Here is an 18,537-nt window from a genome sequence, read left to right on the forward strand (position 1 = left end):
GGAGCTGCTGCCCCCGCGACCCGATACCGGATAAGCGGTCGAAGATGGATGGATGGAGATGGAGATGTCTGTTTTTGAATCTTACACTTCCATAAACCCCATGAGGGACCTGAGCTGGCAAGCTTCACAGAGTAGCTGATGTGCCGGGCTCCGGTCAGATCTGCAGAGTCTGCACTTTATTTGAAACCCAACACCTCTTTGTGTCCCTCTGTTACCCCCAACATCTCTCTCCTCTCCTCTCTGTAGTATAATCTCCTTCTATCCCTCCCCTCCATAAAATGACCTCTTAAACATCTAATCACCACAGATCAATGTTGATTCTACTGTATCCTCTTGTTGGACACGCATGATTTCTGGCTCACAACTTCACTCATTTGCTCACTCCATCACTCACTCACTAGTCTATGTCGACAACGTCTGAATTTCAGGGATGCCGCTGTAACCTTCTGCTTTCTTTGTGTTGGCGTTCTAAATTCCGGTGGATTTATGAGGACTATGGTTAACTGCTCCTCCGATCTCTGCAGGGTAAATCCAGACAGCTAGCTAGACTTTCTGTCCAATCTGAACAACTTTTTTCTAACAAGATCATGTTCCACCAAAACAAGGCTATTTTGTAGAGGCACCGTTGCTCCGTCTGGCACTAAGCGCCACCCAAGACGACTGGTTTAAAGAAATCCCAATAAACCAGAGCACGTTATTCTGCCATCCTGAAATGCTGTGTGGACTAGCCAGACTCTCCTCTGCAGCGCAGTGAAGGATGGTCTGGCAATGCGAGACTACTCACTCACTAGTAGAGCTGTCAATTCCTATTTTGAAATTTGGAAAAACATGGAGAACAATGTAATCTTCAAACTGTTATGACCTGCACAAATTCAAAATGTAACATCTATAAGCGCAGGCAGTTTGAAGTAGTTTTCCCTGTGGTCCATCAGAAAGTGCTCTTTAAAATGTACTTCATCAATCGCCTTGACCTATTGCATGAGCTAAGAAATAACGCAAATAAATAATATAGGAGCCTATCAGATATAGCCGATTAATACATGACTATGTATGTATGACTATACCCTTATATAAGCCAATATTCTGACTCAGCTGTTTACATAGCTTATGAAAGTGAATATTCCACTTAAATTGTCGTTTACATAAAGCCGTGCAACATATACGATCTTTTTCAAGTTAACCAGCGGTGACGGACTTGTTGGCCCGTGCACACACAGCGTCCCTCTTTCATTCCTTAAACCAACTACATGAAAAGGTTGGCGTAGCGATGTGTGCACATATCCAAAAACCTGTGGAAATCCAAGTCTTTGATAATGTTTAAAAGTATCCGTGTTTCTAGTTCTTATCAGATCTGAAGCCTTGCAAACTGTGTGGCTGGCCGGTTTGTGTAAAGCAACCATAGCAACGCACAGAGCTGACCGTAAGCCGTAAACAGGCGGTAAAACCACCGATTCAGACGCATATTCCGCATTTGCGTTGTATACTTATCCAAAGAATGACTCTAAAACCTTAATAATACCAGAATATCCCACGTCTTGATTGGAAAACGATATATATTTGAAAAATAGGGCCTTGTTCTGAATATCCAACATGTATTTGCTGTTTACGTGACCCGTGTCCATTTCAGAATATTGTCGTATTCGTAATAGAAGTGGAATATTGGTCTGTAAACGTACTGAATGACTTGCAAGGTCATGGCAACCAAACAGTGCAAGTACAGCACTTTCTCCTCGGGCAAAGTGCCAATCAGAGGCGAAGGCTTAAACATGACCAACATGACCACTTATTGTAACACACAGTAACCTCATGTCTTCATTATGGCAGACATGACTAAAATGCATCGGTGCAGTTCCTCATTAAAATCCCGGACCTGTGACCTTTTTGGAGCTTGCAGCTAGTGGGGTCAGAACATGTCAAATATAATGTTGCACAATGTCCAACTACAGCACCAGGCAGCAGAGTAGAGGTAATACCTTTCTATCATCCTCCCTCATCCTCCCAATGCTCTGCTCTCCTCCAAAGTCCTCGTTACAGTCGCTCTTATCTCCTGATTTACTACGGTGCTGATGAACCTTTGCCAAACTGTCTGGGAATCATGAGGCTTCTGTGTACTGGCTGATAATGAATCCATGTTATAAAATACATGCTTCACCACACTAACTAAGCTGCGGAAAGATTTTTGTGTGTGTGTGTGTGTGTGTGTGTGTGTGTGTGTGTGTGTGTGTGTGTGTATGTGTGTGTGTGGGGAGGGGGGGTAGATAACTCCTGGCATTGATTGTTCTTTCAGTCTATATAGTCTGCTTTCCAAGATGCTGCACAAGACATGGGAGATGTTAAAATACACTACACCGGACTTCGTAGATATATCAAGTAGCTAATTTTAGACTTCCTTGTGACCATTTTTCATACATTGTTTCATTGTTTTATTCTGCTTCCGAGTCCAAAAGTGTCATATCGCCTTTTTAACACATTGTAGGAGACAATGAGGTGGATTTGGTGCTACAGGTGTGTTATGCATGGAACATTTTAACATGATCTGATAATGGAATATGGAGCAGGGCTCAGGAGTGTGTCAGATTTAGCCTGAGATGCTCAAGGCCTTCATTATTATCTCCTGTGTTCACTTTAAGATCCACTGCAATGAGACGTAGAGAGAGAGAGAATCATTACAAGATGTCTTCAGTTGTGTATCCTTTGTTAGACAAGTAACAAGAGGAGCTTGTTTTCATGTCTCAACATATGGAGACAAATTCATTTTAAGTGGGAGCTAGTTACGTAAGAATGGCACTGTTCTCCCCTTTGATCTTGCTTTGACATATACGCTCAAATGTCATTGGTGCATAACAAGTGATATAACATTTTCTGCCAATATCCGCTCAACATTTATGCTCATTTGGGCCGTACTGTAGTCCATATCCACGACGTTACACTTCTGGGATTGCTGCGGTACTGCAGGAAAATCCGCCAGATGCATGTCTTTTCACTGATGTCCGTTACCTTCCCCTTTCTTTATGTTGGAAATTTAAACTCTGAAAGGATTTCTGAGGACTTTAGTTAACTTCTCCTCAGATCTCTGCAGGGTAAATCCAGACAGCTAGCTAGAATATCTGTCCAATCTGTACACATGTTCCACCAAAACAAGTTCCTTCCTACAACAGTGGAGTTTATTAGTCATACTGAGTGAAGATGCACAAAACATTCTGCTTTAGATGTCCTGTTTTATTTTTTGAAACTAAACTTTTCCCAAAAGTTTTCAATCAATGAAAGCCATTATCATACGTTACTTTAACTGGGTTAAAGAAACAACGTGACATGGGGGCAACTGAAACGAGCTACGGACGCAACACTGACTACGTTTAAACATTTCCGTTTTTTGATATTATTCCGAAGAAATGCTGTTTGTACGGCAAATGAAATTAAATATTCCAGTAATTTTCAGGTTTACGTTCATAACATTACTTTTCATTTAGCTGACGCTGTTATCCAAAGCGAATTACAATTGCTATGTACAGTATGTCAGAGGCCACAAGCCTCTGGAGCAAATAGGGGTTAAGTGTCTTTCTCTTGGACACATTGGTTGATGTATCACAGTGGGAATTGAACCCAGATCTCCCACACCAAAGGCTTGCGTCATATCCACTGCACCATCCCCAACCCCATTCAGCAGTGCATACTCCAATTCTCGGCTGTGCTTGAAATGGGTCAAATCCCTCACATGTCGTTTATCACGTCAAAATATAGAAAAGTAGAACGATTGGAGCCATTTGGCTTATTTGCATTAAAATAGGATTTTTTTCAAAGTTTTCCACCGGTGACACTGGCTAGTTGGTTTGTGTACAACACACAGAGCTGACCGTAAAAGGGCAAGGGGCTGTAAACTGTGGTAAAAGTCCCAATTTGAGATGCATATTCCAGATACACTGCATAAATGTCTAAAGAATGCTCCTAAAACCTGAATAATACAGACATATCCCTCATCTTAATAAAAAAATGCTACATTCAGAATAAGGTCTAATTAGTAGCAGAGGCTTTTCAATATATCCTCATGATACTAATTTCACAATATGGTATTATTGCAATTTTAAACATATTGCAATGTTCTGCCGTATATTGCAAATGATAACCTTTTTTTCCAACTTTAAATTTTCCCCAATTTTAAATGATGTCCCCAAAAGGAAACTTTATCAACATCTGTTTCATCTGTTTGTTCATCCAACTTCCACTTTTGCATACAAGTAGTGATCCAATGCCAATTTGAAATATTGATCGTGTCTGTTCTTATGGTTTAGCCCATTAGCCCAGTTGACCAATCAGACCACCTAAACAGCGCAACATTAAAATCGCCGCCTCTCACACTTCACAGGTCAAAATAAACTCACCTTTTCCATTATTGTGTGCAAGGGCCTTGTCAATAAAATCGGCCCCTTCCTCAAAGAAGGCACTGAGGTTGAACTGCTCCGTGTCGTTGGCCTGGATACCATGGTACGTGATGCCCGTTCCGGCGTAGAACTCCACACTGGTGTTGACATGCATGAAGGACGTGCCCTCCGCCACGTTGAGGATGTGTGTCACTCCGAGTTTTTGCAGACGCATTGCATTCTGGGCCACGAACCTGGGTGTGCAGGATCAGAGTGGGAAAATACATTCATTTAATCACTTCAGCAAGTTGCTGATGTCTGTGACAAGTCTGCACTCCAGTAAAAATGCATAAAGTGCCTCTGTTGATGTTGAAATAAAACTTTGAGTACAGAGCAGCAGAACAAGCCATCTAAGACAAATAACAGCACTTATAATACCAGCAAAGGAGCGTGTCAGCAGAATTTATTTTAAAGTGATATTTAATAATGTAGGTTGCATCTTTCACAACCACTCTACCTGCGTTTCAGTGAACACGGTGCTGGCAGTATCACAGCATCTCTTGATAAACAGCCAAATACTATTTCCCCAACTTTATTATCTGCTGGGAGCTGTATAAAGCACATCAGCACGTTGTTGCTTTAAAACAGAACTCAAATCTGTATTTTCACTAGGGCTGCTCAATAAAGAGTTTGTTTTATCGTCATTGCGATCAAATTGCGCAATAAACACATTACGAGAAACTGTGATTTTTTGAGTTAGTTGAAGGAGAGTATCAGTAAAAAACTACACTTCAAAATGGAGCAATCACTTTTTTTGAATGGTGCATTCTGTGTTCAGGTCAATGTTTGTTCAATTAGTTAAAAAAAGAATGTTGGAAATAATTATTTTTTGTTGTTTTAATTTCAATAAGCAATTTGTTAATTAATAATGTGTACTTTATTATTCCTGCAAGGGGAAATTCCAATGTTTTCACTCTGTTGTTATTACACACATTACACGCAGGCCTGGAGTACACACACATGCTCCATATCTATACATGCACTAAATGGAGAGATGTCAGAGTGTGGGGGGGTTGCCCAGGGAAAGGCACCCCGAGCAGTTGGGGGTTTGGTGCCTTGCTCAAGAGCGCCTTGCCAGTGCCCAGGAGGTGAACCGGCACCTCTCCAGCTACCATCATACTTTGATCCAAATGGGGACTTGAACTGCGGTTTCAGGAAAGTGGCTGCATTTGTCCAACAATGTACACAACATGAACCGTTAAAAGCTAACAGCTGTACGCAGACACAGAGTGTAGAAAATGTGTCCGAGCCTCCCTGACAGGTGGACTGAGACTCCGTTTTCCTGCGTGCTGGTCAACAATTAATGATCGGTTAACATTTAATTTCATTGTTCTTCATCTTTCGGAAGGCTAGCTGACAAAACAAATCACCACTTACTAGCTTATTAATTATCCTGAGGTAAACGCTAGCTACCAGTAAACAGAATTGACTTAGTGGCTGGAGTCTGGTGTGTGCGCCAGTGTTTGTGTGTGTGTGTGTTTGTTTAATTCTTTAAAATTGCTTTAATGTGTCATTTCATCTAGAAAATGTAGTGAAAAGTGAATGTCCATCACGAGTTCCCACAGCCAAGGCCCACACAGGTGTTTCCACTTGTTGTGCTTGATTAGACCTCTGCTCAGGTTGAGCAGAGTTGATTACTCTGATTGTGTACACCTGTTCTTTTCCCCTTGAAAAAAAGCCATATAAGGGTGTGAGAAGAGGTCCAATCAAGCCAAACATGAGTTTAACCACCTGCGCAGGTAGACTTGTGAATCTGCTGCCTTTCATGTTGGATGTCCTGTTAGACTTATTTATTCTATAAAATGTCAGAAAATAGAGAAAAAATGCCCATTACAAAAATCCAAAGAAAGTGAATTAACAAGGGTCTAAAGCCTGATAGACGTTAAAGTTGTCGTGGCCACAGTCGAATGGCAGAATTGTCCAGACTCACAGTGCTTACTCAGGGAATAACACAGCTCACGTACCGGAGAGATATGGCCACACTGGACCACAACACTACAACTACTAGCATAGATTCACACACTCAGGGGGCATTATGATAACAAAACTGTTATGTCTACATGTCCTATTGATAAAAGCTGTGTGCATACAAACAAATGTCACTCTAAAACAAAGTAAGAAGTTTCAATTTTGTATTCAAATAAAGTAATGAATAAGGAGGCAGGAGAAGAAGAAAAAACATGAAAACAATGGATTACAAAGGGGAAAAATAATATCATGCAACAAAGTATTTAAAATGTTTATACATTTTCAAGCAGGACAAGATAGACATGGTTAAAGAGCATCACCCCTATCCACTCAAGTTTGAGGAAACAATCCATCTGCTCTGCTCCTGCACTACTGCTCTTTGTTTGTAGGAAACAATTATGCATATTAGGGCTATACACAACAAACAAACCATAACAAAGCAATCCTGGGTTTTGGCTGCTCCAGCCTGCCTGGCCCAATGCCTGTGTACACTGTTACGATTCAACCTGGCTGAAGGCACTGCCCTTGATTTTGAATTAAATGCTTCTTTTGTATGTTTTATGGAACATTTAGTGTCACTAATTAGGTGTGCAGAATTTATGTTTTAAACAACAAAAAACTGCCCCATATTGTTCTCTCTCTTTGCTCTACAGCTAATAGTGACACAAACCATCACTTCAGAACAGTGTACTGTATTTAACAAATCTTCTGTTCTCTAGTGTTACCTCTTTCACTATTAAATGCAATTAAAAAAAAGTTGTTCATTTATAAAAGATGCCCAATATTGTATTTATACCAAATCTGTGTTTACTGTGTTGTTATGTCCCGCCCTACGAAGCAACTTGATTGGTTGGGGTTAGACATTGACCTCAAGCGGTTAAGGTTAGGAAAGACCGATTGGTCAGGGGAGAGGACCTGAACATATCGGTATGCAAAGATATATGTTTTAAATTCAGACACAGTATTAGGGGACCACTAAGGTTTATATAAAAGCATCCAAAAAGCAGCATGTCATGGGACCTTTAAGCCTTTGGGTTTTGCTGGTAAATGTCCTTGAAATGTAAGTTGTCTTATGAAAAATAAGGAACAAATAAACTGATTTATGGATTCCGGAGATTTATATTTCAAGATTTTTGGTGTAGCGAGCATACAGCTGGGCCAAGACATCCTCTTCCAGGTTCAATCCCAGGTTGACAATGGAGTTAAAGATGAGAGAAAAATGATCTCTAAACAGATCTACAGTAGGCATGAATGCAGATAAATAGCAGCTAATAAGAAGCTGAATCGCCGTCAGAGGATAGCTGATAGATCCCGAGCTTCCTGTCTGGCCAGTGCATTCCTTCTCATTGCATTGAATGCAACCACAGCCTGCTCAAACATGACTTATCAATACTGCTCGGACAGCAAACTGAAACCAGAAAGTTTCCGATACTAAAATGTTGTCCAGCATTAATATGCCGATATGTGTTTTAGAACCTGGCCAATATATCGGCGGGCCAATATTAGGCATTTCCCAATCGGTATCACCATTTATAGGCCAAATAAAAATCATCAAAATCATTTATAATAAAAATTAAATTATTCTGATGAATATTTCAAAAATAAAATAAAAACGGACGGTCAACCATGTTATGAGTGGTGGGAATTGTATAGTTTGTCCACCAGAGGGCGCTCTACAACGTCCCTGTAGGCAGCAGCTGGCAACTGTTGGATTATTATTTTTTGTTATTTATTTTTGTTCAAAAGACTAAGTTTCATATCTTAAGTTTGTATTTTTATACATTTTATTTAATATATTTTGATGTTCCTCTATTCTGTTATGACCAACAAATTATCGTGTTTTTTTTTGTGAGAATTTCAATAACTACAAATAACTAATGTTAGGGAAATCTGTTTATGTTTTGCTACATGTTTCTGGATTTTTAAAATCTCGGCCGAGATATCGGCATATCAGATTTTTTAATAACCAAATATTTGTATCGGTATCGGCCTTAAAAATCCTTTATCGGTCGGGCTCTAATGTGTTTATAGAGATTACTTTCAGACCAAAGAAGGATAAATCCCCCTGACAGTGCTGTGTATGAGGCTGTGAGGCGCGGCTAGGTGACCCTGGACAGTTCCCTAGAGAAAACTCCTCCTGCAACAACTAATTTAAAAAAATCCTCTCTGCCACCAGTTTGCTTTGTGACCATTGGAGGACACCATCTGTTTATGTCAGCAGAGACTCCAAACTAATAAGACTTCCTATATATAGTATTTTATTCCGAATACGTTGTGTTTATTTAGAGGTATAGTGGCTAGAATATGTTTACACACCCATGCTAAATCTTTTGGAAATTAATCTTAATGTCTTAATTAAAAAAAATGGGGAAAATCCAACCTTTTAAGGACACCAATTCTTTGTGAATGAATAATGTATAGCAGATTAATAAATGTTCCTCCTTAAAATACAGGGGGCATAAGTATACACCCACCTACGTTAAACTCCCATAGAGGCAGGCACATTTTTATTTTTAACAGCCAGTTATTTCATGGATCAGGATACTATGCATCCTGATAAAGTTCCCTTGGCCTTCGGAATTAAAATACCCCCCCCCCCCCACATCATCACATACACTTCACTATACATAGAGATCGGCATGGGGAACTTTCCATAAGATCATCTCTCAATGCAAATCAAACCAGCTATTAGGCTAACTGAAATAAAACCAATCTCTACGTATGTGATGATATGGGGTTATTTTATTTTCACAAAGTGAATTGGTGTCCTTAAAAGGTTGGCTTCTCCTAATATTTTTTTAATTGTACGCTTTAAGATCAATTTCCAAAAGATGTGTTTTTTTTTTATTCATCTTTTTAATCAACTTTAGCATGGGTGTGTAAACGTATTCAAGCCATTGTATGTCCATAAACGGTTGAGTAAATGTATACATGTACAGTATGAGAACTTGTAATGCAAATGTGCATCTGTGTGGGAGAAGTGAATGTACTCGAGCAGCACTTTTCACATTTATTGTACTTTTACACAACACAATGCAGAGGCACCAATCTGGTTCAAGCGAGTTCACAGCCAATGGCTCCCTTCCTATTTACCTGCCCTGTCCCAGCCTCCTCCACCCTGGGATCTGCAGTCCCACAACATCCATTATTAAAGGCCAGCTTCACAAAGAGCCAAAGTGTTTCTCAACACAAACACACCACACCTTAAGTGTGTCCCTGAGCCGCACACAGTGGGTTCATAGTGCAGACTACGACCGATAAGAAAACAGTGTAAGGGGTGTGAGTTCTGGAAAATACACTCATAACACATTTAAGGGATGGGAACCTTTTTCTGACTAGTTCATCAAAGTGCCTGGCGTTCTTGACATCACTCACATGCGATCATTTTTAAAACTATTGTATTATTGCAGTGGTCCTGGTTCATCTGGATGGGCCTGGATCACTTTTTCCATCCCCCTCCCTCTTCTGGATAATTCATTGCTTTGTCCTATGATTAGTTATCTTTTAGGAGAATATTAACTATCGAATACTAACGGTTTATGTAGATAAAATCTGGACATGTAATTTAAATTGCAATTAAGATAGTGTGTATCATATTGCAGTACAGAAAATATAACAAATAAAGATGCATACAGGGAAACAGAAAGGTTTGATGAGAATGAAATTGATTTGGAGTTTCGACTGATCTATTAGCAAGCATCCCGACTGAAAGCAGCCCTGCGTTAAAACAACACAAGGCTGTGGAAGTAAGAGTCAGACAATCTAAGTTAAGCAATAGATCAGTGAATTGGAAAGCTTTTCAGACGCAAAAAACATTACACAGTGGGTTGTAATGTTCTAATAAAACGATTTTACAATGCGGGGAAGCTATCATGGCGCCAACTTTCTTTTTTTTGTTGCGACAATTGTGAGGCAAACAGTAAAAAGAACACAAAAAAACAGCATTTTTATTGCAAAGTTATCCACCAGTGCATGGATATGATTCACAACCGAAGCGCCTTGGAAGATGGCGTCAGCTGAGCCAGGTTCTACTTTTTTATGTTTTGGTTTTTTGTTAGAGCCCACTGTGTAAGGTAAGCACAGCTAAGTCTTCAGTGACTTTGAAGGGTTTCTACAAGAACATTGGAACAGCACCATCCCAATTTACCTTCAACATGTGAATCAAAATGTGATGACAGTGGAGGGGTTTTCGCTCATATTGCCAGACCACTGCCAATTAAATCCAATGAAACCACACCTGGGAGTTAAACCATGTCTGAAATCACTCTATTTAATATATAGTATAGTGCACTATATTTAAGGTATGTCTGAATATAGTACCATCAACAATCCCACAATGCAACGTTCTGCATTTCATAGATGTGAAAATTACCGCTGTGAGCACCTCTACAGCTGTCAGTAGTGACGCAAAACAACTATGATTGTCTGATATGATCTCCAAAATCTTAATTTACTGCTTACTATGGAGTGTCTAATATTGAAGAAGTGAACAAGTGATTTCCGACACATCCTTACTGTATAATACCTAAACATCCTGGGTTATATATTCCAATTGGAACTTTTATTAACTAAGCTATAATTTATTTTCATGAGTGCCAGAAGAACAATTCTATATTTAATATTGTCCCGGTTGTTGCTTTAAAGTATAGATCGTAACCTCAAATAGGTCACAGCCCAATTTCCCTATGGGTGGGATCCCGTGAGAAGAGACATTAATGAATACTTTCAAGGACACAGCTTCTTTTTCTAATTTAAGTCTGTCTAATCGATGATTGCCGGCTACATAATTGTAACAAGGTACAACGAATAAACAGGATGCATCAGCCTAAAGGCTTAGTGGGTCCCATTGGTGGACATAGCAGACAAGGTGCAGGCTTTCATCAACAATCAATACCACCTCGCCCTGCCTGGGCCATTTGTAATATCACACATTACAATTCGCTGCCCTTTCAACTTGTGTGGACTGCCTATGATGTGCCTTAATGGTGAAAAAAAAAATCAAATGAGTACCCCACCATACTGAACATGGTCATTGATAAAAGAGAGTAAAGGAAATGCTTCTTTGGATGATTATAAAAGAACACAATTTACTCATCCGAAATTAAATTCTCTTCTTCAAAGCACATTAGAGTCTCTCTTTCAAACCCAGAGCGCTGTCTGATCAGCTTCGGCTGCATACGACTGCCAGCACTTTGTTTGCAGACTTGGCCCGGGCAGACTGGCATATTCAGATTGATTTTGTTGTAGCACTGAGGTACAGTAATGTGCTTGTATTCCTCCACCACTCTCTTGGCAGTGACTGGAGCCAAATGATGGGCTACACAGAGACACTATGTTTCTCAGGGGCATCCCTGAATCCGTTCTCCATCACAAATCCATAAGAGTGAGATTAAGAGCTGCTCTGTAAAAGCTTATATTACATTACAGCACAGCAAAAGATATTTCCTGGAACGGTTTTTATTCTTCGCTGGCTGTTCCGACAAATTTGACACTCGAAACCTAAACATGATTTCTAACATCTGGGATCGTTTAAGATTTATTTGCTTGCAGAAGACAAGAAATTGTTTTCTGTATTTTTTATATTAAAGATGGTTCATCTACTATATTTTGGGGTATCTTTCCCCACATGTTGCCTAAAAATACCACAGACTCTGTATAAAGATGGACGACGCATCTCCACGCCCTCCCTGTCACTACCCATTGTGAGTCGAGTGCAGATGTGAGTTGTGCATGCATCACTTTGCGACGAGTAGCCTACAAGATGCTAACTAGAGACTCCTGTAATGTCAATAAAATGGAACTATATGACAAAGTTGGTTCACTGCTGGCTACAAGTATGCAATCAAACACAACAAAGGCTGCCACTTGAATGGCGTTGTTAGTTATGAGAAAAGTTTATTATTATTGATTTCACAAATTTCAGTATGACACGTTATGCCGTAAACCGTTTAAATCTGAGCATGCGCGACTCACATCTGCACTCGGCTTACATCGAGTAGCGAAGCCAAAATATCTTGGATACGGCCACTGCCATTTTGTAATTTTGGATCCAGAGTCTGCGCAGCAGTGATCGGGCGGTGGAGCGCAGTATCAAAGTCCCGCCCATACACCAATCCGACCAATTGCAAGTCAGTCCCAGCTGTTAATCGTGATGTTTCACCTTGTTTTAATAGCACCAAATAACTACTAAAAACAAAACAATTGAACTACCTTAAATGAAAATTATATGACGTGTACTTTTTTAGTTCGGCTCTGGTCCATTGGCTAACATGGAGAGGGCGGGGTTTGTGAACTAAACTGCAGACAGCCATCAGGGGGCGATCGAGATGTTTTGGCTTCAACAACACACTTTATGGATCTACCCCTGTTTCGGGCAGGTAGCAGGAGAGGGGCCAGTTCCCCTCCTGGGCACTGCCCGGGTGTCCTTAAGGAAAGTACTGAACCCTCAACTGCTTGAAATGATGACAATGTGGCAGTCCCTTTGCTCTGACACCTCTCCATTGCTGCATGTCTATGGATCCTCTGTGTGCATGTGTTTACTGTAAAAACAACAGAGTGTAAAAGCTGGATTGATTTTCCCCATTGAGGGCGTGGCTGGGCAATATGTCTCTATTATGAGGACACATGAGGCTAGATATCGTCTTACATTTTGGAATGTTGTAATATCCTGATATGGCACAAGTATGGTCTTTCCATGGTTTTACGGCTGCTTCACAGTAGACTGACTGTTCTTACTCTTCTATTATCTATTATTATTACCCACCTAGTCATTATATCAACCTAACTGATGATTATTTATTAAAAAGTCTCATTACGTGCGTATTTTTTGAAAGCACCAATTGTCAACCCTACAATATTGATATTGAGGTATTTGGTGAAAAATATTGTGATATTTGATTTTTTTCCATATCGCCCAGCTTTATTTGAGGGAGTGATAAAGTGCTTCTTCTAACATAAAACAATTAGCCGATATATACCAAATATATATATTTTTTAAAAATCCAGTATCGGTCGGGCTATACATATATAGGTCATATAATTAAACTGGTGAAAGAATCTTACACACAAAGGCTCAAAACCCGGTCGTCATGACAACTTTTAACTATGCTTATTCATTATCAAAGTACGGATTACAAGCAGTAACCCATCAATTGCGACTGCCATGATCTGCATATCAGTTTCTAATGACAAAATTGAGGAATGCGGTTTATTTGTATTTGCACATAATACATCTCATACATAATCTGTACACATCTGTGCAAGAAGAACTGGTTTTACTGGAACACCGAGCTGTAAATTCTTGAAGAGTTGGCATGTTCATTACAAAGCCAATAGCATCCAGTCAACCAACAACCATGGATTTATGGTTCCTCTGCCATGTTTAATATACAAATACATAATGTAGGCTATACAATGTATGCATGCGTTTGTGTGCTCAGCACCTTTCACTGCTTGATACAGGTGTTGAAATTAAATTCTACACCAGCTAGTTATTTGTCTCATAGCAACATAATACATTAAGAAATGTGTACTTTATGTTTTTTCTTTGTTTTATGAGATAAGGAACTTCATCATTTTTCTTTTTGGATTGCCGCCAAAGGAAATTGTGTTGACTGTTATTCTAACAGGGAGAGTAATAACTCAAGCTATTAACCAATTATCAAAATATTTGCAAATGAGTTTTCTGTTGATAGACTAATCGAGTAAATCGAGTGATTGTTCCTCTCTAAAATTAGAGAATGGCTTTTCTTGTGCCATCTACTCGCAGTAAATGACAATTCAGCCCTGGGTGGCATCACAACAGGTTTTATCTCTACACAAGTTATTCACGTTCTCAGAAAAACAAAGCCCATTTTTTTCTTCGTAAAAACTTATACTATCATTAATGGGTTTTGACACTTACACTTAAAATATTTATTTGGGAGCGGCTCAATGAAGACGTGATTACATGGCAGTAAGGCTAGTGATGGAGGGAATCACTGAGGAAAGGGGGTCTTTGTGACCGTCCTTCATATGTGAAACCAGGCGTGTGGAGCCTACATAAATTAAAGGGAAACACGTTTATGCCTCCAAAATACTATTATTAGGCTATTATTACGTTACATTGTCCACCTGTCTAGCTGCTGAGGCACATTCCCGGTGCTGAAATTTCGAAAACAAGCCAATTTGTTGACGACAACAACAACAGGCTGTCGCTTCCTCCATGATGATAGTGGAGACACCAAAGCAACGGCTTGTCTCATGCTAGCCTGGACACGCGACGCTGTTGTCACTGTGGCGTCTGCTCGGTGGATGGGGCGCGAGCACCTAAACACATACATCCTTACCTGTCTGAGTCAAACCGTCAGCGCGACAGCATAATGCAGAAATGATGAATGACTCACGCGTTACCGATGTATATTCGGGGAAAGACCTCGTTGAAGTGTTGTGTCGGTAAGCTGTAGAACCCGCTGCCGTTTGTGAGGAGCTCGTTGAGTTGTTGGTAGGTAACGTTAACCTCGCCGCCGGGAGCCGGGGCATCTGCCGGGGGTTGCAGCTGCTGTTTTGCAGGACTCAGGTGTTTCTTCATGGCTCTTCTTTTCCCCTCCTAACTCACGTTAGATAACAGCCAGCTCCAGACTCGTGTATTCATCTGCATTTTACATTCGCAAGTGAGTCGTGCGCGAGCTGTCTTGTTGTCTACTTGTCTGATGAAGAGGCGGGAACGTTTTTTTTTTTTTTTTACAGTTTCTCCTATTAATGTCAAGTGCGACGGAGTTGTAATGGGTAGTTCCGGTCAAATACTTTCAAAATAAACACATTTTGAAATGGTCTAAATGAATGTGGTAATAAAGGCGTGAAAAAAGCAATGGATAGAATCATAAAACCCCAATATCCGTATTGCCAGTGGTGAAACTAAGTAGGCCTAGACTAAAATTACTCATCTAGGCTACCATTTTGAGGTAGAGCTACTTGTGGGATAGTTTAGTGTTTCCATTTTATGCAAATATATAGGCATTTACTTCACTAAAAATATTTTTCAACTTCAGTTACTTACAGATTTAGATTTTTAGATTTACAAAACTATTAATTATGTATGATACCATTTTTAGATAAAGTTATCAAGCAGTATACACTCACCTATAGTATTGTTAGGAACACCATACTAATACTGTATTTGACCTCCCTTTCGCCTTTGGAACTACTTTAATTCTATGTGGCATTGATTCAACAAGATGCTGAAAGCACGTTTTAGAAATGTTGGCCCATATTGATAGGATAGCATCTTGCAGTTGATGGAGATTTGTGTGATGTACATCCAGGGGATGAGGCTCCCGTTCCACCACATCCCAAAGATGCTGTATTAGGTAGAGATCTGGTGACTGTGGGGGCCATTTTAGTACAGTGAACTCATTGTCATGTTCAAGAAACCAATTTGAAATGATTGGAGCTTTGTGACATGGTGCATTATCCTGCTGGAAGTAGCCATCAGAGGATAGGTACATGGTGGCCATAAAGGGATGGACATGGTCAGAAACAATGCTCAGGTAGGCTGTGGCATTTAAACCCTGCCCAATGGGCACTACGGGGCCTAAAGTGTGCCAAGAAAACATCCCCCCCACCATTACACCACCACCAGCCTGCACAGTGGTAACAAGGCATGATGGATCCATGTTCTCATTCTGGTTACGCCAAATTCTGACTCTACCATCTGAATGTCTCAACAGATATCGAGACTCATCAGACCAAGCAACATTTTTCCAGTCTTCAACTGTCCAATTTTGGTGAGCTCTTGCAAATTGTAGCCTCTTTTTCCTATTTGTAGTGGAGATGAGTGGTGGTACCTGGTGGGGTCTTCTGCTGTTGTAGCCCATTCGCCTTAAGGTTGTGCATGTTGTGGCTTCACAAATGCTTTGCTGCATACCTTGGTTGTAACGAGTGGTTATTTCAGTCAAAGTTGCTCTTCTATCAGCTTGAATCAGTCGGCCCATTCTCCTCTGACCTCCAGCATCAACAAGGCATTTTCACACCATTCTTTGTGAACCCTAGAAATGGTTGTGTGTGAAAATCCCAGTAACCAAGCAGATTGTGAAATACTCAGACCGGCCCGTCTGGCACCAACAACCATGCCACGCTCAAAACTGCTTAAATCACCTTTCTTTCCCATTCTGACATTCAGTTTGGAGTTCAGGAGATGGTCTGCAGGACCAAAACCCTAAATGCATTGAAGCAACTGCCATGTGATTGGTTGATTAGATAATTGCATTAATGAGAAATTGAACAGGTGTTCCTAATAATCCTTTAGCTGAGTGTATAAAGTACTTCAATTAAACCCCATCTGCTCAACATTAAAGTAGCATTTTAATGCGTCATTGATTACAATCCAGTAATATAAATTATACAATTCAGAAATATGCCCTTTTGTAATTTATTACATTTATATTATTTGTTTTTAGCTGCAGTCATTGTTTTACATTACAATGTACTCAGTCAGTTTTTCTTTATAGCCCATTTGAAATATAAATGACAGAAGCTTTTATTTTAAAGACTAAATCGTGCAACTTCCGGTTCGATTCCGTCGTAAGTGGCTCACTGGACGCAGATGCCTGTCTCCTCCACTATCTCCAGCAGACACACCCCATCGGCAGTCAGACACTCAGGAGACGGGAGCTGGACCCGAGGAGGACAGTAGTAACAATAGAGGGTAGCATGCTGCCTTCAAGTGTGGCTCGTAACATCCTAAAATTAGGATTCAAAACAAAATAGGTAACCTATCATAAATAGCTTACCCATATGTCCTTGCTTTACAGATCAGCTGTTTGAGGGAAATATGTGAAGATATGAGGACAGTTTGGAAGGTCTTTATGCAGGGCCCACAACAAGTAGTCCTAGGATTTGTGTCTTAATACTGAGAATGTTGGTTGTGCTGGAGCAGAACTGAAACACTCAGATGGGTGTACTTGTTGCCTTGAACTATGAAACGCACAGGTCAATAATGAACTAATTTAGCTAGCTCTCCTCAAATAAAATGAATCATGCATGAATATATATAATTTTTATTTTACTTTTTTGTTTAGTTTAAGTTTAAGTTTAACTAAGTCAGGATAAGGAATTCAAAGAATATGACAAGAAAATGAGACAAAAAAAAATTTTTTGTCATGAGACAAAAAAAAAAAAAAAAAAAAAAAGATGGAAAAGGTAAAAACCAGTAGGCCTACACCTGCAATTTTCTTGGTTAGTTTTACAGCCGGAGTAAATCCTTTCTAGCCAACTCTAAATGAACACATTTCCCACATCTTGATGGACATGTCTCCAATGTCCGCCCCTAGTTGTCAGCAGCTTCAGTAGGAAATGTATTCAGCCTCATGGTGGTGATGTCACTGTCACTGAGATGGTAATATTGCAAATCTGAAAACAGATGACATTTATGTGAAATTTCAGAACAGGTGTATCTAAATAAACTGATTTGTTACAGTAATATTGACACATTTGAGGGCATTTTATAGTTGGATATGGTCTTAATGTTGTGAATTAATGTTGTTGTAAAACTGATCAACCAGCATGCAATACTGTTATATTTACAACCACAAGATGGAGCCGCATGTCCATCAAATCAACACACTGGCACCACAATTTAACATGTGAAACAAATTTTAGGAGGCAAAGTGAATTTAATAATATTCATAACCATGAAAAATAAGTAGTAAATAAACAATGATCCCACTGAGGTGTATTTAACTTGTCATGCAACAGAGGGCTTAAATCCCCATTTAGGGAGTGACTGCTGAATGAGAAGTTTACAAAATATGTTCAACTCCTCAGGTGCATTCCGTCCTTTTCAGTTTCATATTTAAATCAGGAGAGACATGTTTGCAGATATACAAATTTGGTTTATTGTACAGCTCAAATAAGATGTACAAAGTCTTTGGCCATTAGACTCCATTGCTGTACAATTCTTTTGTATGTCTGTATATAGGGGTAGAGAACCATCAGATCCCCCCCCCCCCCTCCCCCGATGGAATCTAGAGACCGGTGGGGGTGGGGGGGGGGGGGCTAGGGAGCCCGAAGACCAGACCAAAGGAGACTCCGGTCCGGTCAGCTGGAGTAGAGGACTGGAGGTGGAAGTGGGGGGTGGAGGGTTGCACTCTTTGCCTGCAACGACAGCTGAATA

At 40.1% G+C, this 18,537-nt stretch overlaps 1 protein-coding gene across 1 annotated transcript in view; it reads right to left on the reverse strand.

The window, feature by feature from the left end:
* The window catches only part of dusp3a (dual specificity phosphatase 3a), a 16,751-nt gene extending 1,660 nt beyond the window's left edge, over nt 1-15,091 (reverse strand). The window contains exons 1-2 of the mRNA XM_034860406.1: nt 14,771-15,091; nt 4,380-4,612 (exon numbers count right to left, since the gene is read on the reverse strand). Coding sequence (XP_034716297.1) covers nt 4,380-4,612; nt 14,771-14,955 — 418 coding nt within the window. The 5' untranslated portion in view covers nt 14,956-15,091. The remainder of the gene's footprint in view (nt 1-4,379; nt 4,613-14,770) is intronic.
* Nucleotides 15,092-18,537: the final 3,446 nt, after the last annotated feature.

Source organism: Etheostoma cragini, chromosome 21, assembly GCF_013103735.1.
Source record: "Etheostoma cragini isolate CJK2018 chromosome 21, CSU_Ecrag_1.0, whole genome shotgun sequence".
Lineage (NCBI taxonomy): Eukaryota > Metazoa > Chordata > Actinopteri > Perciformes > Percidae > Etheostoma > Etheostoma cragini.